Source organism: Sceloporus occidentalis, unplaced genomic scaffold (genome assembly GCF_023333645.1).
Source record: "Sceloporus occidentalis isolate IW3139 unplaced genomic scaffold, rSceOcc1.0.p SCAF_1, whole genome shotgun sequence".
NCBI lineage: Eukaryota > Metazoa > Chordata > Lepidosauria > Squamata > Phrynosomatidae > Sceloporus > Sceloporus occidentalis.
The window spans coordinates 139,731,299-139,756,538 of NW_028316981.1; the positions used below are offsets into that span (position 1 = coordinate 139,731,299).

The 25,240-nt window shown below is 42.3% G+C and overlaps 1 protein-coding gene across 5 annotated transcripts in view; it reads left to right on the plus strand.

Moving 5' to 3' along the window:
- The window catches only part of LOC149322312 (E3 ubiquitin-protein ligase RNF213-like), a 218,258-nt gene that overhangs the window by 180,193 nt on the left and 12,825 nt on the right, over positions 1-25,240 (plus strand). For all 5 annotated transcript variants that reach the window (XM_089539242.1, XM_089539250.1, XM_089539260.1 and 2 more), the window contains 14 exons: positions 5,408-5,528; positions 9,707-9,807; positions 11,681-11,863; positions 12,049-12,206; positions 12,294-12,402; positions 12,682-12,796; positions 14,037-14,253; positions 14,725-14,921; positions 16,042-16,164; positions 17,668-17,778; positions 18,085-18,327; positions 18,630-18,711; positions 20,417-20,451; positions 20,739-20,833. In XM_089539242.1, coding sequence (XP_089395368.1) covers positions 5,408-5,528; positions 9,707-9,807; positions 11,681-11,863; positions 12,049-12,206; positions 12,294-12,402; positions 12,682-12,796; positions 14,037-14,253; positions 14,725-14,921; positions 16,042-16,164; positions 17,668-17,778; positions 18,085-18,327; positions 18,630-18,711; positions 20,417-20,451; positions 20,739-20,833 — 1,890 coding nt within the window. The remainder of the gene's footprint in view (positions 1-5,407; positions 5,529-9,706; positions 9,808-11,680; positions 11,864-12,048; positions 12,207-12,293; positions 12,403-12,681; positions 12,797-14,036; positions 14,254-14,724; positions 14,922-16,041; positions 16,165-17,667; positions 17,779-18,084; positions 18,328-18,629; positions 18,712-20,416; positions 20,452-20,738; positions 20,834-25,240) is intronic.

Below are 25,240 nucleotides of genomic sequence, written 5' to 3' on the forward strand. Positions count from 1 at the left end.
TGTAAGGCAAATGTACTATTGGGCTGATTCTGCACTAGATTAATTTACAGGGCAGGGGTTTCAGTCTGTCATACTGGCTCTTCCCAAATCCGAGCTTCCCTTCAACCTTGTAGTAGCTTTTGGGAAGCATGGAGGGTTTGCTTGCCTCTGCAGAAGGCAATTATCTTAGTTGAGAGTCAACTTGCTGTGTCTAGTTTTCTGTTCCTATCTGTATGGGTGTATATTTTCTAACTTGGTAAGAGGAGGAATCCACAGAATGGATATCACCTTATAATCACCAAGAACAGGTAGAGAAGGCAGTTGATGTCATTAATGCCAAGGGTTTTCAGACAGTCACCATCTTGGCCAATCAGTTCTTTCCCTGCCAATGCCCAGAGCAGAGCTTTTTGTATCTCCTCTCTTTTGTCTTCTCTTATCTTTTGTGCCTCAGAATATCTTGCTTCTAGAATTTTTTTCCCTTAGCCTTTTCATTCTTTGTCTCTCTTTTGATGTTTTTTAAAAATAAAACATATCTTTTCCTTACTACCTCTTCCTTACTACCTCTTCATCCTCTTTCCTTTTCTTCCCTGCTTCTCTGATGGCTCTGGTGCAGAAAGGAATGATAATATGCCTAAGAAAACTAAAAGGTCTTCTCACTTCTTTTCTGACTTATCTAAAAGAGCAGAACCGGACAAGCTCCCCCACCACTGGTTGTATATCAGCAGATGCTAGGAGGTGATCACACACGCTCGCCTCCACACCTCTCCTGCAGCGTGTGTGGGGGCCAATTAAGTTTTAAGCTTATTTGGGAGCCTGTGGTTTTAGATGGCAGTGTGAATTAATGGGACTTGTTGTGTATCCTCATGGGAAATTTCCCCCTCCCACCACCATACTTCTGTGGCAAGTTCCCCATCCCCGCCAGACAGACTTGCTATGCCCTCTGACTGCGGTAACTCTGAAATCAATACAGCATGTATTAACAGAGCTGCCTGGCAGAACCCCCCCCCCCCCCAATATTTGTGCCTTTTTTCAACTCCCCCTCAGGGTGAAGGAGCTAGCCACATTTTGAAGAGGCCCTTCCCAACCACCATTATTTTAATAATAATAATAATAATAATAATAATAATAATAATAATAATAAAAATAAAAAGTTTATTTTTATCCCGCTTTTCCAACTTTGATCAAAGCGGCATACAGAATTTAGATAAAAAATACACCAAGATAAAAACAGTTTAAACAACATTTAAAAACAGTCACAATAACAACACAGGGCCAGCTGAGTGGGGGAATCCATAAACATTACAAGGTCGTCAACATAGGGGGTGAAACATAAAATGACATCTCATGGGGGGAAGGCTTTAGAGAAGAAGAAGGTCTTAAGGTTCTTCTTAAAAGTATCTAAAGATGTGGTGGAGCAGAGCTTCTCTCAGGCCCAGAGCAGCCATTTTGTAGGCCATCAGAGGTGTACTTGCAAACAGTCTGAAGTCCAGCATAGCCAGCATGGTCATTCTTAGTATCTTTATTCAGTGGCTTCCTTTTTACAGCATTTGTGGGGGGAAATGGATATGGATCTGGCCTCTTCTATTCTCCAGTCTGTCCAGCCCTCTCAGTCCTTGAAACATCTGCTGCTACCCTTACATACTCTTGCTGCACCCATCACCGACATCCAGGAGATTTTGGGGCAGTACAGATGGGAGGCTCCATGCCGCCCCTGTAAGCCCCGTGTCTGGGTTGCAGCATCCCCAGCGGCTTTTTTTTGCAATGCCGGAAGCAGGAAGGGGCACTGCCATGACATCACTTCCTGCCAGTGACGTCTGGTCGCTGTACGGCACTGGTGGTGGCATCATGGCGGCCCCCGTATGGATGGGAGGCCGCCATGATGCCTCCGGCACCTGTACGTATTAGGGTTGGGAGCGTGCGGTTGTTGCACGCTCCTGAACCCTAATATCATTGCACCATGCCACAAAGTGCCCATGTGTACCGGGCCTTAGTTTGGCAGCAGCTTAGATAGTGGATTTCTTCTAACCCATCTCTCTCAGCAGGCTTCTGTGGCCCTTGGAAATGCAGCTTTGAAAGGTCAAAAACACTAAGTTCAGCTGCTGTTGTTCCTGGGGAGGCAACTTACCATAAGGGATTCCCTTTGCAGGAAGTGTAGGGCACCTTCCCAAGCCACGGATCTTTCTAATCATGGCTCTGATCTAGATTCCTTGCTAGGGGGAAGTCAAGTTCAGAGCCAATACCTGCCAAATTTAACTCATGACAAAGAGGAAGGAGAATGGTCAGACTTGGAATCTGTTCAAGATGATTTGTCTGAGAGGCTTTTTCATGTTGATGATGTTTTGCTTTTATTCTCTAAGGTTATATCTACTTTAGGTGTTTCTGTTTTTAAATCTACTTTCAAATTACCTTCTGATTAGCAACAACCACAGCTTAGTGAGAGAGGTGTGTCAGTCCTCCTACAGATCAAGCCATTGGTGAAGGAGTTTCCATTTCTCTCCACCTTTCTTGAAATCATGAGTTTAGACTTGGCTTCCCCAGTGCAAAGTAAAAGTGACATCTTAATGGCTCAGAGTATGCATTAGAAGAGTTAAAAGCCCCAATCATGAACTCTCCTGTCACTGCTTACAGGGTGTCTGCCCTGTCCATACTGGCTTCCTTTTCAGGTTCCTTGTTTGCCAGAGCTGCCATATTCTGGACTGAGAATATTTGGCAGAATGATGACTGTGGGCCAAAAGACACTGCAGAAATAATCCAGTGTGAGACCACTTTAACTGCCCTGGCTCCGAATTCCTTAGCACTGAGCCAGAGCAGTTAAAGCGGTCTCAAACTGCATTATTTCTGCAGTGAGTTTTGGACAATAGACCAGAGATCTTTGTACATGGGGCTCATGGAGGTCTCCAGGGTCTTACAGTTTATAGCAGACTCCACCTTGGACACCTTGGCATAATTTGCTAGACCAACAGAGTCCATCACAATTGCTAGACATTGAACATAGGTGAGACATTGGGAGGTAGCAACAGCAAGTACATTTCTATACTACTTATCAGTACACTAAGCGCTCCCTAAGTGGTTTACAATGTGTAAACTAATTGGATACTCATTTGAGCAAAGTACGGAAGGATACAAGACTGAGTGGACCCTGGAGCCCTACCTGGGATTGAACTCATAACCTTATAGCTGTGAGTGGCTGCAGTACTAACATTTAATACTGCAGCACCAGGGGAGCCTTCGTGCTCACTCCATGGTGAATTTAACCACGGCTTCCAATGGGGTCTAACTCTTTGGCAATCATGCTTTGAAAAAAAATCTTGTGGGGCCCAAGGACAAAAAGCAAGCTATGCCCACTGTCTCTAGGAAGATCCCTGGTGGTGCAGTGGTTAAATGCCTTTACTACATCCACTCACTCATAAACTACAAGGTTATGAGTTCAAGATCAGTCAGGGACTCAGGGTCGACTCAGCCTGGCATCCTTCCATAGGTCGCTAAAATGAGTACCCGTACCCAGCTTGTTGGGGGAGTGCTTAAGTGCACTGATAAGTGGTATAGAAATGTATGTGCTATTGCTATTGCTAAGAAGGTGGAAAAGAAACAAGTCAGGCTTCTGACTTCTACCTTGATTTCCTGCCAGTTCAGGGGATTTTCTAGGTCTAGTGATTTCATATCCTTTCATCCTTCATTGTCTAGATCTAGATTTCTGTTTTGTTCACAGCCCCCTAGTGTCTGCTGCCAATTCCCCAAGAAGAGGTGCCTCTTGGTACTCCGGGGTAGGAGTACCAAAACTGACAGCAGTTTTGATTGCCTACCAGTTTTGGGGGAAGACATCTTCTGTTCTGGAAGGCTTGCACTCAGACTTACCACTACCTAGTTCTCACCACCCGCTAATTTACGCCATGTGAGAAGTTACTAAGGGGCTTATCTTGCCCACCTCTGCCTCTGCACAGGTTTTTCCTTCCCCCTCCTGTGGGAGATGCACAGAGTAAGCACACACTGAGAAAAGACAAGTGAAGAGAGCATGGAGAGAAGAGATCTTTAAAAGAAAGCTTTTATTCTACATCAGTAATCTACATGAACAAAGAAGTATCTTATACTTGAGATAGACACTATTTAGGAGTAGTTACCAAGTTACAAAACAATCTAGGTCATATTCAGCTGAGGTTAAAAGAAACATAAGCCCTAACACAACTAGCTAAACATTTTTATTCTACTCACGATACAGATGGTGTTTTGAGTTTTGGATGGTCTTGGGAAGCTTGGAGCCTGGACCCCTTTGTCCAGCCTGCAGCCAAGCTTCCCAAGGAGAGGGGAGGCAGGCAGCACCCTCATCCCTTTCCATCAGTCAAAGCTTCAGTTGATTTTTCTCTCTCTCTCTGCTCTGTGGCACCTCAGATTTTTATAACCACTCACTTGGAAGCATCTCAAAGCTTTCACACTGGACCTAAAATCTAATATTTTTTAAAGACAAGCTGCAATGCTTTCTTCCATTCTCTCTAAACCTTAAGACCTTTTTCTTTCACCAAGCTTTCCCCCCATGAGATGTGACATTATGCCCTCTCCCCCTATTGTGTAACGATTTTCGCAATGTTTTTGGATCGATTCAACCAAGCTGGCTGTGTAATAGTTTTTAATATGATATTTTTTACATTGTTTTTATTGATATGTATGTATTTTTATGTTGAATTTTAATCTGTAAGCCGCTTTGATCATTGCAGAAAAGCGGGATAAAAATAAAATCTATTATTATTATTATTATTATTATTATTAAACCAGTTTGGTTTCTTTTCTCACTTTAGGATGTTCCTGAGGGGACCGTCCCTTCTTTCCTCTGTGGTAGCACATTGGATACTTAGTGTGAAAATGCATTCTAGGTTTGTTTGTTTGTTTGTTTTTATTTATATACCGCTATTCCAAAGATCATAGCGGTGAACAGCAAGTAAGCTAATTTGCCCCCAACAGTCTGGGTACTCATTTTAGCGACCTCGGAAGGATGCAAGCCTGAGTCGAGCTTGGGCCCTTTTGCTGGTCTTGAACTCGCAACCTTGTGGTTTTGAGTGAATGGCTGCAGTACAGGCATTTAACCACTGCGCCACCAGGGTTGTTGAGAAGAGGAATCCACCCTTCTTTCTGTGGCTGCTGTTACCCATCTGAGATGTTTAATTTAGGACCGAAGGAATGTTTCTTTTTTCTGTTTTTGTGTTCTCATTTGTTGGCTGTTGCTTGACTAGGAAGTGAGCTGATTGGCCAAGATGGCAACTGCCTGAAAACTCTTGGCTCTGATGATATCAGTCTTCCCTGCCTGTTTTGGTCTGCAAAAGGGTGAAACCCACTGTGCAGATTCCTTCTCTCAACAGCCCAGAATTCACCTTTGTGCTAAATACTCAATGTGGCATTTTAATAAATATAGTATGAACTGGTTTTCCCATTGAAACAGGATCCGATGGAGTCGGGTTTTTTCCATGTCCCTCTTTGTGGAACATGTACTTCTTGGAGCTGAAACATTGATTCCAGAGATGAAAGATTTGGTAAAGAGATACACCTTTCAGATTGGAAAAGTAAGAACCTATTCTCATTAGCTGATGAGTGTTACCATTGGCTGCTGATAGACTAAATGTCTTAATTATTTACAGATTTCATTTTAGTAGAATAATGCCTACAATTAATGGTTTACTTGTTTGTTTTTTCCATCTTTCCCTTCCTGTTGGGTGTATGGTTGGTCCTTGGGATCCATGGACTTGCCATCTGCAGATTCAATTATCTGCGGACGGCAAGCCCACATTGTCCCCAATGGTGGCATGTGCGCATGGCTGCTCTGCCATTGAATTCCCATTGTCCCTGGGGACAATGGAACTAACAGTTTTTTACCATGAAAACCCTATGGTTAGACAATCCAAAATGAAACAAAAGATGAAACTCACAAATTGGTTGGCACTCAATGAACTCTGGTGTACAGCTGAGGAAGTGCACGAGTAATGCTGTTGCTAATAATGCAACTAAAGAGACATCCAGCTGTTGATGTGCTCAGAGATGAAAGAAACGTCTAAACCTGCACAATGTATTTTATAGGAACATGGAATGTATGAACATTGCAGTACTTGGGTTGAGTTATCTACAGGAATATGACGTTTTGAGTCAGATAATTACAGTCTTTTACTCAAGAAATGAGAATCTAATAAGAAATGGGGTGAGGAGAGATGCAGTAAAAGCAGTCAACAGATATAATACAAAGTCTGAATCAATAAGACTTAAGGGAAAATCCTTCAATATAACCATAATCCAGTGCGACAGCTACAGAATAAAAAGTTGAAAGGTTCTTCTATACTGGAGTCCAGGAGGAAATGAATTACACACCAGAGCAGGACTTATTAATCATTGGCAATTGGAATGCTAAAATAGGAAATGGAATAGAATCAAAGATTGTAGGATTGATTGTCTCGGTTGTAGCTGAAAAGAACTTTGGACCTTACGATTCCTGAAATGTGTGCTAGCAAATGGGGGAATAACCCATATGTAGTTGGATCTTTCCACGACATCTTTCATGGTAAGTACCAATTCCTCATTGTCTCTGCAAAAAGAAGACCAGGAACAGATTGTGTCACAGGCCATAAACTGCTAATATAAAAGTCAAAGAACAACACTAAACCAACTATCATGCCAAAATATAGTCCACCCTCTCTATACACAGGGGATCCATTCTGGACTCCCCTGTGTATAGGAAAAATAGCGTATGCTCAAGCCCCATAGGAAAGAATTAGGCGTGTGCACATGTAGTGGCACACAGGGCGCATGGCGTGGGTATGCACCTCATTACTTCTAATGGGGCCTGCCTTCCGCATAAGCTCAAAGCCATGGAAGCCAAGTCCGCCTATGAGGAGGGCTGACTGTACAACCTGAAGAATATCCCCTTGAGGCCTCTGGCCACTCACCACCTCTTCCTTCCTCCTCTTCCTCCTCCTGCTCCCCCCTCCTCCTCTTCCTCCTCTTGTTTCTTCTCCTCTTCCTCCTCCTCCTTCTGCTCCCCCCTCCTCTTCCTCCTCTTCTTTCTTCTCCTGCTCCCCCTCTTCCTCCTCCCCCCTCCTCCATGCACCACGCGGCCTGGGGGCGGGGCAGAGGAGAAGGAGGTGGGCGGCGCAGGCCTGCGCGGGGAGGCAGGGAGGGCAGCGTGGGCCCGCGCGGGGATGGCGGCGCGGGGCTTCCCCCTTTGCCTCCTCTGCCCCAGGCCGCGCGGCCCTCCTCTTCCTCCTCCACACGGTGGAGGAGGAGGAGGGCAGCGTGGTCACGCAGCCCAGAAGGAGGAGTTGGAGGAGGAGGAGGCGGCAGCAGGACTGGACTGGGGCCGGTCCTGCAGCCTCCGCGGGCCACATCCAGCCCGCAGGCGGGGGGTTGCCGACCCCTGATTTAGAGTAAATCATTAAAAACTAAGGATTAAGAAATGGCTGTGCCACAGCATTTGATTGTTTTGAGGCATAACCTGTACTCAGGACAAGAAGCTACCATAGGACAGACTACTAGCCGCTTTGATAGACTTTAGGGCTGAAGGGCAGGGTATAAATACGATAAATAAATAATACATAGAAAGGGAATGGCTTCCAGTTGCCAAGGCTGCAGACTTGGAACAGTTACTGAAGAAAGTCAAGAAAGGAATTGCAAGGGCAGTCTTATAGTTGACAATTAAGTAAACAAAAACAAAAAAATGGCCACAGGTAATTTCAAGATTTTCCCTATTTTGGCTCAGTCATTAATCAGAATGGGGACTGAATCAAGAGATGAGAAAAAGACTAGCTGCTTTAACACACTAGGGGCAAACAGGATTTAAATGAGAGTTAAACAGGAAATGTCTTGTGATAAACATCAGGCATTTCCTGTTTAACTCTCATTTAACTTTAGTTTAAATCCTGTTTGCCCCCTAGTGTGATAAAGCAGTAGGACTTGAAAGGGCACCTATGCAGGAACTAGGCAAGATCCCGAAATGTCAAGATTCATCACTGAACACTAAAGGTTGTCCATGTCATGATATTTCCCATGTCTATGTACGAAAGCTAAACAGTGAAGAAAGCCAATAGGAAGAAAATCAACTCATTTGAAATGTGGATACCAAGGGTTCTAGGACCAATAAATGGGTCCTAAAGCAAATAAGTCTAAACTGTTTCTAGAAACTAAGGTGACTATGAGAATAATGCTTGATAAGGCAAAACACAATAGGCAAAGAGGAAGACTGCATTACAGACAGATCGACAATCAAGGAAGCCACGGCCCTAAGTCTTCAAGACCTGAGCAGGGCTATTGAGGATAGAATGAATTGGATGCCTCTTATTTATAGAGTCGCCATAAGATGAAGTTGACTTGACAGCAGTTAACAACAGTATCATTCATTAAGAACATAAACAGATGAATTTACTAAAGGCCGGCCAACTAGACAATTATTAAGGCTTTAATTGGTAGTGAGACTTTATTTAACTTGAATCAAACAGGCCCATACTGTGATAAACCTGTGAGGCTTCTATTTTATGTATTTAAATTTATTTATCTTTTTAGAAAGTATAAATTGCCTCTCCCAAGTGGCTGCAGCCTTAGCTAAAAGCTTAAACTAACTTCTAGAAAATAAGATTGATAGGATTTAATTCTGAGTAAAAATGATTAGGTATGCAGTATACCAGTGGTTCTAAAACTGTGGGGGGACATGAGAGTTGTTCAAGGGGTGTGTGAAACTTGGAGATCCTGATCCCTCCTTGTGCTCTTCTCACTCATTTTATGTGTAAAATTTACACATGCATTGAGTTAAGTATTCACTTTCCTTAAATAAAACTGTTCAAATTTGAATAATATTATTTCTTTATAAAATAAGAATATACATGAATGTATGATTGAATATATGCACACTAAATGAACAAAAAAAATCATATACTACATTGAATGGGTGAGTGGGCATGAGTCTGCATGTAGATGTAAAGAAGGATCCCAAGAATAAAAAGTTTTGAATACCACTGCACTATACAGTTGTCATCAGGTATACAAATATATATCTTGAAGTAAGTCATACTGAACTCAGTGGTCTGCATAGCTGTTTTAGTAAAAATGATCAACACATTAAAGCCAGTTGAAATAGTTCATTTCACTCGCTTGTACGTGCTAATGGGAACTAATGCATGTTTTCTTGTACAGTGGGACCTCAGTATCCACAGACTTGCCATCCACAGATTCAAGCATCTGCGGACAGTAAGCCCACATTGTCCTGAATGGCGGTGTGTGCATGTGGCCACACCACTATTAAAGACAGCCCCCATTGTCCCTATTGGTGGCAGCTGCACACGGCTATGCCACCATTAGGGACAACTGGACTTTAAGTGCTCCTGCCCTCCATATCTTGTCCGGCCCAAGTGTTGCTGCAGGAGGAGGAAAGGCTGCCGGTGAGTCCCTCTGGCCTCACCTGGCTGGATCACTGCGGCAGGAGCAAGGGTGAGGTCCCCCAGTGCCTCCTCCTCCTCTTTTGTGCCCTGGCAGAGTGAAGTTCTGTTGTCCCCAATGGCGACACGGCCACACGCACATGCCACCATTGGGGACAACAGAACTTTAGCATCCATGGATTTTGATATCTGTGGCCGGGGGTGGGTGGGGGGGGTGTTGGTCTGGAACAGATCCCCTGCAGATACCAAGGACCAGTTGTACTTGAGAGTCTTTTTTTCTATCCTTCACTCTGAGGCTGGAATGCGATGATTCTTTGTGTTCTTTTCAGTGTTTTCAGTGGGATTCTGATATCAAAACTCATAACACGTTTACAGCAGTGATGAAAGTGATGTGTCAGTGCAAGGAGGAAACCAGTTCAACATTTTGCCGGTGAGGTTTTTGGGATAAGTGGGTTTCAATTTTTGAGTATGCTTTCAGTTTGTCCTCACTGTTAAATCCTGGAATTAATATTCTAGCTGGAGATCATAAACTGCATCAAATCCTGTGATGGAGGAAAGAGGTAGAGGAACAATTCTGAATCATCTTTTCTGTTTTGCACATGGCCATATTTGATACCTTTTGTTGTGATTATTCAGTTTGTATCATGCTTGGACATTCAGGTTGGGGAGCAAAATGCCCTGTCTTTTCATGTCAAATGTTGAAATTAAAATAGGAAAAAAGAAGCATCATGAAATAATAGAATACTGAAAGAACCAATCACTAGCTAGAGGCAATGAGGCGGAAGACAATTGTAAAGACATGAGAGAAACATTCCCAGTAAGGCTCATTTTACCTTTAAAGTAAACTTTTTTTTGGCTACTGCCCACTTTCCTCTTGGATGACAGTCCTAGTAGCCCTGACAACCCCCCCCCCCCCAATAATTCTTGATATTAGGTCTCCTGTTCTACTGTAAATTCAAAGCAACCAATCTCAGTCGCTGCTCCCTTTGCCACCAGGTCATCCTAGGAGTAGCAACTGAGTAGTGGGCTAAGAAGTGACTGAAAAGCCTCTTGCCCATGCCAGTCTTGATGCTAAGGTCAGTGCAGGCAAGAGGCCTCAGTTACAGCTCAGCCAGCTACTCAGTTGCTAGCTGAGCTATGACTGAGGCCTCTTGCCTGCTCTGGTAACCAAGATGACCAGGTACAAAGGGAGAAGCTTCTCCCCAGCAAGGAAGCACTCTTAATCCTTCTTTGTCAGGGCAGAGTATGTAAGGGGTTACAGAGGCCACATGCTCTGGACTGGAGATTGGTGTAGACAGGGAAAGGGGAAGAACTGAACTACAGGAGCCACTCCACGATACTTTTCAAGAACTGACCCCAGTAATTCCTCCTCTTTCTTCCCCAGAGGTGTCCCTTCCCCACACAGCTTCAGGTGTTTGCCTCCCACTCTCCAGTCATTGTTTCTTCTGCTACTTTTTCCTCTCAGCCTGTCTTACAAAAGAAAGCAGGAGCAGCCGCACAGCTCCAACCTCCCAGCCAAGTCCTGGCAAAAGTCACAAAGCTTAACCTTGATCCCAAATTTGAAAGTTCCTTTTTGCTGCCACTTCTTCCCCCCTGCCATGTACTCCAATTCCTTCCTCCAGTTAGTCAGTCTATCTCAAAATGGTGCCAGTACAAGCCACAGAATCGATGCCTTGCACTCCAGTCTTAGGAGAGTTTCCGAACCGCCACTACTAGCAGAAGACATGGCTAAGAGAGTAAGCTTGTCTGGGGAGATGAAGAGTGGGAGATACCACCACACAAAGTAATCAGAGAGACAGTGGTTTTAAGGAACCCTGAAAAGAGGTTTCATGCAACCCTCATCCCCATCATGGTCCTAAAGTCTGCTGGTTCCCCTTGCCTTTCTTGTGTACCAATACTTTCACTGAAACCCCTCTTCTGCTGCCCCCTCTTTTCTTTTTCTTTCCACTGCCCTCAAGAAGGGCGTACCATCCACGTTGGGAATCACTGAGGTAGAGGGATATGGAGAAGAGGTTCTGATGATGATGTGAATGGGTGGATAGCTTAATATAAGAGAAAGTAGTCATTTGTGAAGTAGTTTTATGAGACATTTAGCCTTCTCTGTTAGAGAACTCTGGTGCCACAACAAACTACAATTCCCAGAATTCCATAACATTGAGCCATGGCAGTTAAAGTGGTATCAAACTGAATTATTTCAGCAGTACGGATGCAGCCAAAGTCTGGGAATGGCAGATCTAGACAGTGACACCTCTAATTAACTAAATGTTGTGTGTTTGTCTTGACCCCTATTCTTGAATTCACAGGTATGGTTTGAGGTCTTGTCCAATTTGTTTGGGAGATCCCAGAGAACCAGTCAGCCTTCCTTGTGACCATGTGTATTGTCATAGCTGCCTCAAACAATGGCTGACGCCAGGACAGATGGTCTGTCCTGTATGCCTGGTCAACCTACCAGATGACTTTACTCCCACAGTATCCAAGGAACTCAGGTAAAGCTTTATCCCTGGTCAAGCACAAGATTAATAACTGTTACTGACTTTTAACTTCTAACCATAATTTTAGATGACCTCATAATAATTTATAGACTGTGTATTTCTGAGCATTCCCCTCATACCATGTGATGCAAATTCTGCAGTTGTCGATATACATAATACTTCATCCCTTTTCTCCACAGCATTGCCATAGAAAAAAATGCCCATTTCCGTAAGTTCTGCAATAGTTTTTTCATAGACCTGGTTTCTACAATGTGTTTCAAAGACAATGAACCCCCGGAAAAAGCTGTAGTTGAGTTGCTGCTGAACCTGCTGTTTGTTCACAAGGAAGCTTTGAGAGGTATGGTTATGTGTTCCTTTCGACTTCTCCAGCCTTAATGAATTTATTGTAATATTTCTTCAAACTGATTTGCTTTGTTATCTCTAGGTTTTGGGGATTCCAGTGTACATACAAAATCTCTGTCTCCTTTTGACGATGTGGTGGATAAAACTCCTGTAATCCGTTCTGTTGTGCTGAAGTTGCTTCTGAAATACAGGTAAGGATTTCTTGTGGTGAGGGGAACTACTTCTCTTTTAATATTAATATTAACCCTATGGATGTGTGAAATAGTTTCCTTCAGGTTCTCATGGTCCCCACAGGAGTTCATCTATCATGGTTCAGAAACTCTGCCCTTTATCCCTACACCAGTATATAACTCAGTTTCAAATGCATCCTTGTGACACTGGAAATTTTCTTTAATGTTTAGAAAATTATTGATATGAGTAGAAGCACATGAGCTATTCATGAATAAGGTGAAGTTTCTGTGTTTCCCTAGCTTTGATAATGTGAAAAACTATGTACAGAAATACTTATCTCAAGTTGAAGCAAGTTGTATCCTAGATAAAGAAGATAAAAGAGAACTATACACATTGTTTGTCAACTGCTTTGAGGTAAGTACATTTTCCCAGCCTGCTTTATTTTTCTTTGTAGAAAGTAACCTGGCCATTGGGGCTATACATTTGAGTTTCTAGGAAAGAACTTGATTTATAATTGTATCTGAATTGTTTTGCAAGAGAAGCAGCAGTTGGTTTCACCTTAACTCTGCCCTTGCTCAACCTAGCCCATGCTTTGGCACCTGTGCTCTTTGATTTTCTGTGGAAAATCTTAGTCGGTGTTCAGGTTCTAACTTTTCAGAGAAATGGGAGAGGTGTTGTAGAAATGTTTCTCAAGCCCACATGCATATTTTGGACCAAGGTTAACTAGACCAGCAGCTGTTTATGATTTACTTTAGGCAGTTCCACTCCTTAATTCCACTGAAGTCTGTTAAGAGAAACAGTTAAAGAAAGAGGGGAAAGCAGTAAAAAACAGCCTTCAGCTGTCTCTCTTCTCCCCTCCCCTGTCTATTACCACCAAATTGTATTTATATTTTTACCAGGCTACCGGTTGGTAGATGAGGTACAGAAATAATTTTTTTTTAGCCTGCAGAAATATTAATCTCTATGTAGCAAATGTGTCAGAATCAGCTTAATTAGTTCTACGGTGGGCCCTTGGTATCCACTGGAGTTTGGTTCCAGGAGCACCCTGTTCCTGTGGATACCAAAATCTGTAGATGCTCAGTCCCATTATGTACAGTGGAGTAGTAAAATGTTGCTCCTTACATAAAACAGCAAAATCAAGGTTTGCTTTTTGAAATTTTTATTTTTGAATGTTATCAGGCTGTGGATGTCTGAGTTGATGCAGAATATGTGGATACAAAGTGTTGACTAGATCTATTTTAGTGGTACAAGTGTGTGTGTGTGTGTGTGTGTGTGTGTGTGTGTGTGTGTTTAAGAAAATAGAGATGATAAATTCTTCCAATGTTTTCTTGCTTTTAATATGCAGATTGCTACCCACAATGTTGACCGTGTATTTTTTTTTTAAAAAATGATGGGGAAAATTGGATTGGAGAGTTTACATTACAGCCCTTCCCATTGTGGGTGCAAAAAAAAGTGTTCCGTTGGTGATTCCCCTGTGGCAGAAGTAAACACAAAGAGGGGTTTCCTTAATTCTCAGTCCAGTAGCTTCTTTGGCATCAGTTTTTATTTCATCCTAGACAAAGGCAAAGCTGCACATACTACTACAAGTTGCTTGACTGTATGGAATAAAATATTCTCAGTGACATTGGAAAATACACTTTATTTTTTTCTCTAGGATTCGATGTATGAAAAATCAGGAGCCTTCTCTGAGGATATCAAGATAAACCATCTGAGGGAAGATGGATGCTTCTTGGCAAACTATTTACAGTGGAACAAGAGCAACCAACCAGCCTCAAAAGAATACTCCATTAACTACTTGCAGGGAGTGGCCCACATCCGGCTCTGCATGGATAGGGCAGCAGAATTGATCTTTGAGCAGCATTCGACCCCAGGCAAGTGGGATTGTGGAGACAATGTACAGTGCGCCCTTTGTTTATGCGGGGGATCCGTTCCGGCCTCCCCCGCATAAAACAAATAACACATATGCTCGAGCTCCATTTAAATGCATGGGGTTCGTGCACGCGGTGCACCCCATTCATCCCTATGGGACGCACCGCCCCTTCCTCCCCGCACAGCTTTCAGTGTATGCTGAAAGCTGTGTGAAACATGTCCGCATATGACGTGGGTGCACTGTAAAAGTGAAAAAAGAAAGCTGTATGAGTTAGTTCCTTCTGATGAATTACATGACAGACTTAAATGTCCATATTTCACAAAAGAATGAAACTTTATTTTTATACTTCTGTTATCTCCTTGTACTGCCAGTGTTACACACTTTCAGATATAAAACTTTGGAATTTCAGTGTTTCTGTAATAATAGCTTGCCATGTGTAGAAGACAAGGCCTTATTTCCTTTCTCTTTGCAGCTGGTATTAAAGAAACTGATAAGCAACTCTACCTTCAAAGAGTGATGCAGTTCTGTTGTCAGATTCAGAATGACTGGTATAGAGTTTACCTTGTCCGCAAACTTACAAGCCAGTATGGATTGGAGTTCACGCAAAAGCTTTCATACGAACATCAATTTCAATGGATGTTTCCAAAAGAAATAGTTCGGCAGCAACAGGTAGAGCAAAGATGAATCTTTCTTTTTAGGAATGTCATGAACAGTGGTGAGGAAAGTGTAGCCAATGGGCCATATGTACTGGGCTGTTTTAGTCACCAGGTCCAAAATGTGTGTGTGTTTGTGTGTGTATCCCCAAATACTCCCTGGGCGGGATGGGTGTATTTTACCATAACTTCAGGATCATTTCTTGTTCTCAAAAAACTTCTGGAGATTATTACCAGATGTAAGAGAAAAAGGTGGATTAGGGATTCCAAATTTAAACTTATACTTTGAGGCCTTTCACATTTGTAGAAAAGTAAGGAAGTTTTGGTACAAGATTAATAAATGGATGCAAAAGATTTTAGGATTTAAATTAGCTTCGAGACCAGAAATATATTTGTTAAATATGATTAATCTGGCAGACAAAAGTGAAAGAAAGTGCAAACACTTGATAAATTATATGGTCAAAACAGCAGGAATGGTTTTTGGGAGATACAGTCCGCCCCTTCTCTTACACAGGGGATCCATTCCGGACCCCCCACGTAAGAGAAAAAACACAGATGCTCAAGCCCCATTCAAATGAATGGGGCACACACCACAAGAGCACGCCCCATTCGTGCGAATGGGACGTGCCGCCCCTTGCACACTCCCGCACAGTTTTGAAATATGCTCAAAGCCGCATATAGCGCGCCCGCGAATAACGTGGGCGCACTGTACTGGAAAATTAATAGAATCCCAACATACATAGAATGGATGGAGAAAAGTGTGCAATTGGCATAGCTAGATAAATTAACTAATTTGGTAAAAGGAAACTCAATGGACTCTTTCTTAAAACTATGGAAACCTTTTATGGAATTGATAACAAATGAGAGAGGTTACCAGTATTGTAGAGTTTGAGGCTTAGAATGTAAATTTATTTTTTTGTAGTAAGATTAGATTAAATAAGAGATTGTTGATGTGTGTTTATGTTTGTGTTTCCATATGTATATGTTATTTCTGGATATTGAATAAAAATTATTTTATATAACCTGTTGGACCTGCATCTGTTGGACCTGCAACAGCTCAGGGGTCCAATAACATGGTGATTGCCCCATATTGATGCTCTGTAAACATGGGTCTTGCTTGTGTTTTGTGGCCTCAGAAACATCAGCATGGTCAGATTGATCGGTTCTTAGTATGTGGCAAAAACTATAGAACAGTGCGCGATGCCATGGGAAAAGGATTGATTGAATGCCAGACAGATGATATTGCAGCAGCCCTTAAGGTAAGGCTTTTTGGTCTGATCAGAAATATCCACTGAAACACACTTTATCCAGTTGGTGGAATCTTACTGATTTCAAAATTGGAATAATTTTTTAAAACTTTACAGCCTGTATTTCTCCCAATTAAAATCATATTTCCTTTGGTTTGTTTCCTTTAATACTACAAATGTTTCTAATATAGATATATTTGTGTTTCAGAGAGATAAAAAGGGGTGAATCTATTGACTTTATACAGTGGGCCCTTGATCTTCCCTGGGGACACATGCACACATCCCATGGATCCCAATATCCATGGAAGCTCACGTTCCATAAAGTACAATGGTGTAATATAGTGTGCCCTTTTTTTACGCGGGGGATCCATTCTGGACCCCCCCCCCACGTAAAAAAAGTGTGTATGCTCAAGCCCCATTGAAAATAATGGGGCTCGTACATGGCGCGCCCCATTAGTCTTAATGGGACACGCTTCCGCTTGCGCCCTGCACGGCTTTCAGCATATGATGTGGGCGCACTGTACAATAACGTCCCTTATATCAAAATCAAGGTATTCTGTTTGGAATTTGGGGGCGGCCAATATTTGTATGCCATGGATGGTGGAATCCATGAATGCATAATCCGTGTGTACAAAGTGCTGACTGTATATACCTGTTTGTCAGCTGGTTCTTGTATGGGTTTGTTCTCATGTTTTAGATTCTTCTTCATAGTCTCTGTTCATTATACATATGGGGTTTCACACAGATCCATGTTCTGCAAGCTTCTAGTGAGTTCCACCCTCCCTCCTTAACTTACATGCTCCAGCGCCCATTTCCTCAGTTCAAGTGCTCCTGTCCTGTTCAGGCATGCATGGTTCTGCTTTACAGTCCTAGCACTGGAAACCTGCCTTAAGGTGGAGGACATGGTGTTCAGCGGCCTAGGCTTTAATGCCAAGACAAGTGAAAAACTGGACCGGAAGCTCAAGCTGGCAAACATAGCCAGGAAAGTTGGTGTGGATCTCCATGCCAAGATGGAGAACAAAGAAAGCATAGGGTTCCCCCCCAAGATGAGGAAGAGGAGAGACAAAGGACCACATGGCCCCCAAGGGCCTTTTAAAGGCTTTTCATGGAATGTTCTTGAATCTCGTGGTCCTACTCTCTGATTGGTCAGTTAGACCTTACGTCAGCTATGATGTAGCTGCTCATTAGCATGTGATGTCAGCTCTCATTAGCATGTACCTCCCCCCAGATTAACCCTTTGTGGTTCCGGAGAAGTCCCCAAATGATTGGAGGGCCCAGTCATTACACTTACCAACTAGTAGGTCCGGAAAAGGAGCTCTGCACAGTCACAAGACCACATATGTGTGACTGCATATATGACCCTCAAATAACATCATTTACAAGTAAGCAACCTGTCTTTATTTCTGTTCTGTCTACTAATAATCTCTGACTGCTACCAACTAAAGATGAAGGTTCCACTATTGCTCATTTCTCCTTTTTTTTTCTTCATTTCTATAACTTGTGTTTTCTTTTTAGAGAAGTAATGGCTCCAAGTCTGAGCAGGTTGTCCATTTTCTCCTGGCTGTCTTCAGAGAGCTCACATCTCTATATGGATGCAAGGACTCAAGTCTTCATCCTAAACAGAAGGTAAATGCCTTATTTCAGTGTTAGACTGCATTTTGGTTTGCACAGAAATGCTTCCTCTTGTGGAGAGGGAGGGCTTTAAGCGCTGGACTGTAAAAATGAGATTGGGAAGAACTAAATTAAGTGTTGTAAGCGCCCATTTGAAAATCTCTTGAAAAGCTCAACCTATAAACACTTTTAACCATCACTTTCCAAATTTTAGTTATCATAGTATAACTTGATAGTGGACATTTTACTCAGGCTGCCAGTACTATAACTACTAGATCTTATTTTAGCTTTTGCAAAACCTTTTTTTACATCTTATTTCAGCAATGTGATGTCCTTAAAGAATTTATCCATGCCTCCAAAGTTCTTCCTTCTCCCCAACTGGAGACGTTTGCAGACTCTCTGGTGGAAAACAGTCTTCCATCATTGACACTGAGCCCCCGGGATCCAAGTCAGAAGATGGTGGTGATTGAAATGGCAGTGCATTCTGCAGCTGTTTTGTTGTCTCGCCAGAATCGAATTCTTGAACCTTTATGTAATCTGGCTTTCTTGCCCAATAACATGCAGGTAAATAAATGTTTGCTGAATTTTTTCCCTTCAGTGTCACTGTCCATTCCCTAAAGGAATACTTTGTTTTCTTGCATTTCACCCCTCTGAACCCTCTGAACATTTTGACTGACCTTTGGTATGGCATAGTCAGAGATATTTCCTTGTCTTAGATTTCTTAAATGAATTCACTTATATAGGGATACATATTAGCAAGTTCTTTGAATTAATTAATTAGTCTGTCATAAAATGCCACTGCAGGTTGCTGTAAAACACTTGGATTTTCATTCTCTTCCTCTCTTTCCTTTCTTCCCTCTCTGCAGAATGCTTTCCTGCCCACAATGCCAGAAGACTTACTGGCTCAGGCTGTAAAATGGGAAGCTACAGCAGGACTTCACTGGTATAGTAAGTACAACGACCGAAGTTGGAAGAAAGCTAAGCAACAGCTTAGTGATAACTTTTAAAAAGTTATCACTAAGCTGTCGCTTAGCTTTCTCCCAACTTCTACTTTTAAAAATAGTTCAGACTAGAAGGAAGATTAATTTTACTATTTTCAGATACTGTATTCTCTTAAATCATATTATCCCATAGTAGTACCGTTTTTTCCAACTTATAAGACGACCCCCAACTTTTCCAGTTAAAATATAGAGTTTGAGATATACTCCCCGTATAAGACTACCCCTCTTCCAATGCACACCAAATAAAAATTAAAAAAACATCAGATTTGATTTCAATACGATAATTTTAATTCAAATGCTTATGACATGCAGGTACTTAGCAGGAAAACCTGCTGTATACAAAGCCTGCTTGGATTGGTCACCTCTCCCTGCCTGCCCAGCCCTCCCTGTCTCCAAGACTATCAGAGCGGTAGCTGCTTTCATATGATTGTGGCATACAGTGGGGATGCGGCCGCAGCCGTTTTTGAGCTCCCCCCACCATATGCAGCGTCTGCAGATTCTCCAGTCCGGCTCAGAAGTTTCAGCACCTGCCCTACAAGATGACACCTGGCGTATAAGACAACCCCCGACTTTTGAGAAGATTTTCCTGGGTTAAAAAGTAGTCTTATACACCAGAAAATACAGTAATTTGTGCTAAAGGATATGTGGCCATGTGTCAGTGTTCACTTTAAAGATGAAACTGATAATAATGTCACTTTCCAGAATTTGAAAGTACAGGTTGAGTATCCCTTGTCTGGAATTCCAAAATATTCCAAAATCTACAATCGTCTACATGGGTGGCTAAGATAGTGACACCTTGCATTAAACAAAGTCAGTGTACACAGACTTTGTTTAATGCAAAAAATATGTATAAAATTACCTTCAGGCTATGTTTATAAGGTGTATACAAAACATAAATGAATTTCATGTTTAGACTTGGGTCCAATCACTATGTATATGCAAATATTCAAAAATCCAAAACACTTCTTCCAAAAATTTCTGGTATGGAAGACTCAACCTGTAGTGATAAAAATGTTAAGAAATGTACTTTTCCTCCTTTTTTTATTTGTTAAGCACTGTGATATAACAAATGTACTTTATACTAGTAATGGGGGGGGGGGGGGGGGAGAGACATGCAAACAGCCCAGAAATATTTTCCGTGTGTGTGTGTGTGTGTGTGTGTGTGTGTGTGTGTGTAGTGGACTCAAGAAGTAGGCTACCCTACTTGTTAAATATACTGGAATATTGTTACCCACAGCTTTATGCCTATTAATTACAACCTGACAGTTGTTATTCTCCACCCCCTGCCTTCTTTTGTAAGAAATGATTCCTGAGCCAGAATCCTGAGCCCTTAGAGTTCTACATAGGCAGCAGTTACTGAACCAACTTTCCCATCTTTTTTCAGAGCCATAAAGCTCCAAACTGAAGGCCAGATCAATCATTACTATAAATGGCTAGAAATTACGCATGTAATGTTTAGTTAAGAATGGTTCCCAGTGACAAGGGTCTATTGCATGCTGTGTTTCTCTATTCCCTGCTCTGTTTCTTTGGCTGCTGCAAGTCCAGCACTGTACCTGTTCTATACAAATCCTAGAGTGTAGTTTAGAATTCTCTGTATTTAATTCATAGTTGTATTGGGCTGATTTCTTTTTCCTTTTCTTTGTTCAAATTAGCATGTCCAAATGGGCACCCTTGCACTATTGGAGAGGTAAGAACTTTCCCTGATAGTATGTGCATGTGCATGTTCATTCTAGTTTATTTCATTGAATTCAGTCTGTGCTATATTTTTCATATTTCTGTTATCTGTGAACATTATATCTTGGCTTGAGATTGTATTGCAGGCTAATGAAATCAGGAATTTTGCCTCTTTGAATATGTGTTAAACATTAGTTTGATAGTATGATAGAGTTGACTAAAAGGTCTGACAGCTGGAACAAGAAACAAGAAGGCCTGATTTCTTTCCCTACTATATAGCTTTCATTCTTTTCTTTTCAGTGCGGTCAGCCCATGCAACGTGGTCGTTGTGTCGACTGTGGCACTCAAATAGGAGGTGACAACCACCGGGCACTGCCAAACTTTCAAAGAGCACAGTATGTTCTTGCTTCAAATTATTAGAGTGCAGAATAAAATACTTTAATTTACAGAGAAGCTTCACCATTACAGTTTCCATAGACATGTAGTTTGTGCTCCTATGTTCTATGTTGTCTTTACTCTTCTACTTTCATAAAGTTTTCATTCTTAGACTGGCCAAAGGAGCAATCCACAACAATTTTCACACCAGCAGATCAAGGCACAAGCCCCAAAATTCCAATTCCTTTTCATCTATGGATTCTCGCCTGTCCCTCAGTTTAATTTTTCCTTCCTTGCCAGCCTGTTGACCCTTTATCCTCTCACTCGCCTAATCTTTCTACAAAAAAGATGGCTTCAGATTTAACAAAGAAAAGAAGAAAAGTTAGGGTATTGAGGATCACAGAGAGGACTCCCTATTGCCCTCTGAAAGAAATAAAAAAGTTAACAGAGAATGAAATTAGTTTAAACATCTCTCCCAGGAAGGTGAGGGAAATGTTCAGAATTCAGGAAAGATTCATTTGGCTGTGGGCAAGCAAGCAACAGAATCAGGAGCACAAATGGTGCTTAAGCAAGTTTTTGTATCATCCAGAGAACACAATTTGGAAAGACAGGCTCCAGGTCAACTCCAGTGAGCAGTAAGACCCAGCAGAACTGATACAGGGAACAGTTGTAAGTCCAAAGAGCTAAAAATAAAGGACAAAACAAAGTAAAAAAAAACTTACTAGGAAAGGATTGGACAGCAGTGAAAGGACACACAGAACTTGTTAGCTCAATTGTGACTCCTGGGCATGCAAGAAAATGTGGTGCCTACTCCTACCTTATCAGAAGCAGTTTGCACAGTTGGTCCACAGATGAATTTTCATGATGAAGGAGCTGTCAAACTCCCTCAGAATGTGGACGTTTCGGGTGTTGCTCAGGAGATGCCCAATATGGACTGCCCCATAAGTACAGATAACAACAGCTGCCAGCCTGAGGGAATTGGAGAATAATCCTAGGCCCACACTTCACACAGGGAAAATGGAACCAGTGGGGCCTGCATCATAGCATAAACTGGCTGAAATGGAAGGTGGTGAGACTGGCTCTCAGGTCTTTTCAGCAGCATATGCAGAACAAAGCAGTGCTGATCCAGACAGCATAACAGCAAAGGCCCACATAAACGGAGAGGGAGGAACACAATCAAGGGCGCTAATGACAGAAGTGGCAATACTGATGTCCTGCATGCAGAACAACTAACATCATTAAAAGCAGACCACATAAAGGGGGAGTGCAACACATAAGCAGCCTGGCTCAGCAGGACATACATGGACCTAACAGCATGGCACCTACACCCAGAAGAGTTCTTTCTGCCTAATCACTAGGCTAATTCTTGGTGGATCTGTTTGCCTCACGGTCAATGTGCAAATGCCCAGATTCCAGGACCAGGGAGAGGAAAAGATAGACTTAACACAAGCTGGCCATGGAGGCTCCTGTATGCATTTCCATCAATGGCCATGAGCTCCAAATGCTTCAGGAAAAAAAAAACAGGCAGAGCTGATCCTGGTGGCACCACACTGGCCATAGAGGGCATGGTTCACAGAACTCATGAGGCTATGCCAAAAACACTTTCAGCTGCTGGTGAGTGGGGACTTGCTATCCCAAGGCTACATACATCATCCAGACCAAGCCTAGCTCAACCTTCATACATGGAGATTGAGTGGAAGAACCTGTTAAAAGCAGGGATCAACAGAAAGGTGGCAGACACCATCATTAATGCCAGATGGCTATCAACAAGGAGGATCTAAATGTTCAGAGTATTTGTCAGATGGAATAAGGGAAAGGGCCTTAACTACAAATTGATCACTGTGAACACCCTACTGTAGTTCTTACAGGAGGGCCTGGATAAGGGGTTATATCCAAACTCCCTAAAGAGACATGTGACAGTGATCTCATGAGAGTTTCCGATACCCAGTGCACGAAAGATAGCTGCGCATCCATATGTGAAAAAAGTTTCCTGAGAGCTGCCATGCTGATACAGTGGGCCCTCGCCTTACACGGGGATCTGTTCTGGATCCCTCCGCATAAGGCGAATTCCACCTATGCTCAAGCCCCATTGTAAACAATGGGGCTCATGCGCGGCGGCGCGGCAGCACGCAGGGCACAACGGGCGCGCGTGCCCATTCAATTGAATGGGACATTCCGCCCCGCGCACGCCCCGCGGCTTGAGCGCGTATGCTCAAGCCGCGTAAGGCACGCCCGCGTATGACGCGGGTGCGCTGTAAAACCACAAATTATACACAGATACCCAATCTGGGACTTGGACATTATGCTGCCGGCCTTGACTAAAGACCCTTTTGAACCACTGAGGGAGGGATCATTAAAATTACTGATGTGGAAGGTACTATTATTAGTAGTGATCATATCAGCAAGAAATATATCTGAGCTAGGAGTGTTGTCAGTTAAAAAAAAAAGTGAGTTCTGCATGATCCACCAGGATTTTGTGGTTTTGTGCTTGGCAGCAAACAAAGGAGACAAGCTCCACATGCTCTAAGAGGGTCAACTGTTTATTCAGTGTTTAAAAAGCCCAACATGTTTTGGCCATACTAGGCCTTCTTCAGGGGCTGAAAACAAATATAAAAATACTTAAAATATAGTAAGAGATAGGACAACACTCAGCAAATTGTGATATACAAATATCTTTATAAAGCTTATCAAAGTTATACATTTCCTTTGAGAGAAATCACTGGAGTTCTAACCACTGTCCAAATTACAGGGCCATAGAGATAAAGGCTTAACCAATGATATGACTTGGCACAGGACACAGTGATAAATGATGCAATCTTTCCTGTCATTTGCTCATACTATTTATGTCATTAAATAATTGTACTACATTTATACTCATCCATGTGTTCTGATATCTCCATGGTCCTGAAGAAGGCCTAGTGTGGCCAAAATGTGTTGGGCTTTTTAAACACTGAATACACAGTTGACCATTTTGTGGAGTTTGTCTCCTTTCTGTTTGCTGCTTGGCTATGTGTTTTCAGTTCCTTATTTATACGGTTTTGTTCTTGGAGCTAAAGTCAATTGCATATTCCACAGAGCTCAAGAGATCATGCTACCATCCTTCTGTCCAAACCTGTTGAAGAACCTGAAGACGATTTGGCACATATTCAATGTCAGAAGAGCACTCAGAATATACATATACAGAATATACTAAGTCATACCAAACAAATCAGAGATTGGGATCACATGTTCGTCTCATTCCAGCCATGGTTAATGGAAAGAAAAGTATCTAATTGTACGTTATCATGGTGGATCAAGCCATGCCTTATCCTTTGCCATTAATTCACAGGGACCCATTGCTAGGAACAGTGATAGCTCACTCCACTCATAGCAACACTACCTCCGCTGCCCTGATCACAAATGCACCTATTGTAGATATCCGTAGGGCACTATCACTTGGAAGCTCTCAAGTCTCTGGAGGCAACCTTTAGCAGGCAGGTGCTGGAGGTGGTAGTTCCACAATAAACTTAATTCTCACCTCACTTCATCCACCCAAAGGGATGTAGCTGTGGTATGTCCCACATCAGGATGTCCCCGTCTTCATGCTGAAAAAAGGAACGTTGGCCTTACCTGTGAGATGTTTCTGTTTGGTGATGTTGGCGGAGACATCCATCCCACCCTGAACTGAGGAATAATAGCGATTCCTCACAGAAACGGCAGGAACCAGTAACGTTGGGGTGACTACAAACTCTCGGTTTTCCCTATCCCAAAGTACCATACACACTAACTAATATTAGAGAATTTAGATACTCATGTGTAACAAGGACTCAGGGATGAAAGGGGGTTGCTTTACCATGGGCAGGTCCCTCTATTTCATGCCTACTGGAGTGATGAGGAGGGAGAAACCCACATCAGGATGTGTCTACCCCATAGGTGAAAAGAAACACCTTACGGGTAAGGCCAGTGTTCCTTTCTGGAATGAATAGAAATCTTCCTTAGATTTGTTACTACCTGACTGAATTTAACAAGGGTTGGGTAAGTGTAATAAAATAAGAGGGGAGTTAACACTCTCTGTTTAGGCAGCATAAGAATTTGCATAACATACTGTAGGAAGGCCCCATGGCTTATATTTTCCCAAGTCTCATCCCCACCATACTCCCTGTTCCATAGGTGGCAAGCTATAATTCCCTACCTCTGTCTTTCACTGTCTCTGTGGCTGCTGTTAGAAATAGTGCTTTGGTTCAAATGCCAGGAGGGCTAATAAACATTTTTTTGTCTTCAGTAATATAATAATAATAATAATAATAATAATAATAATAATAATAATATTTATTTGTATCCTGCCCCTCTGAGAACAATCGAGGCGGCTAACAAGTTAAAAATATAAAATGTATCAAATCCCTAGTACCATCCCCCACTTAAAAAGGTATTAAATCTAATAGAGAATT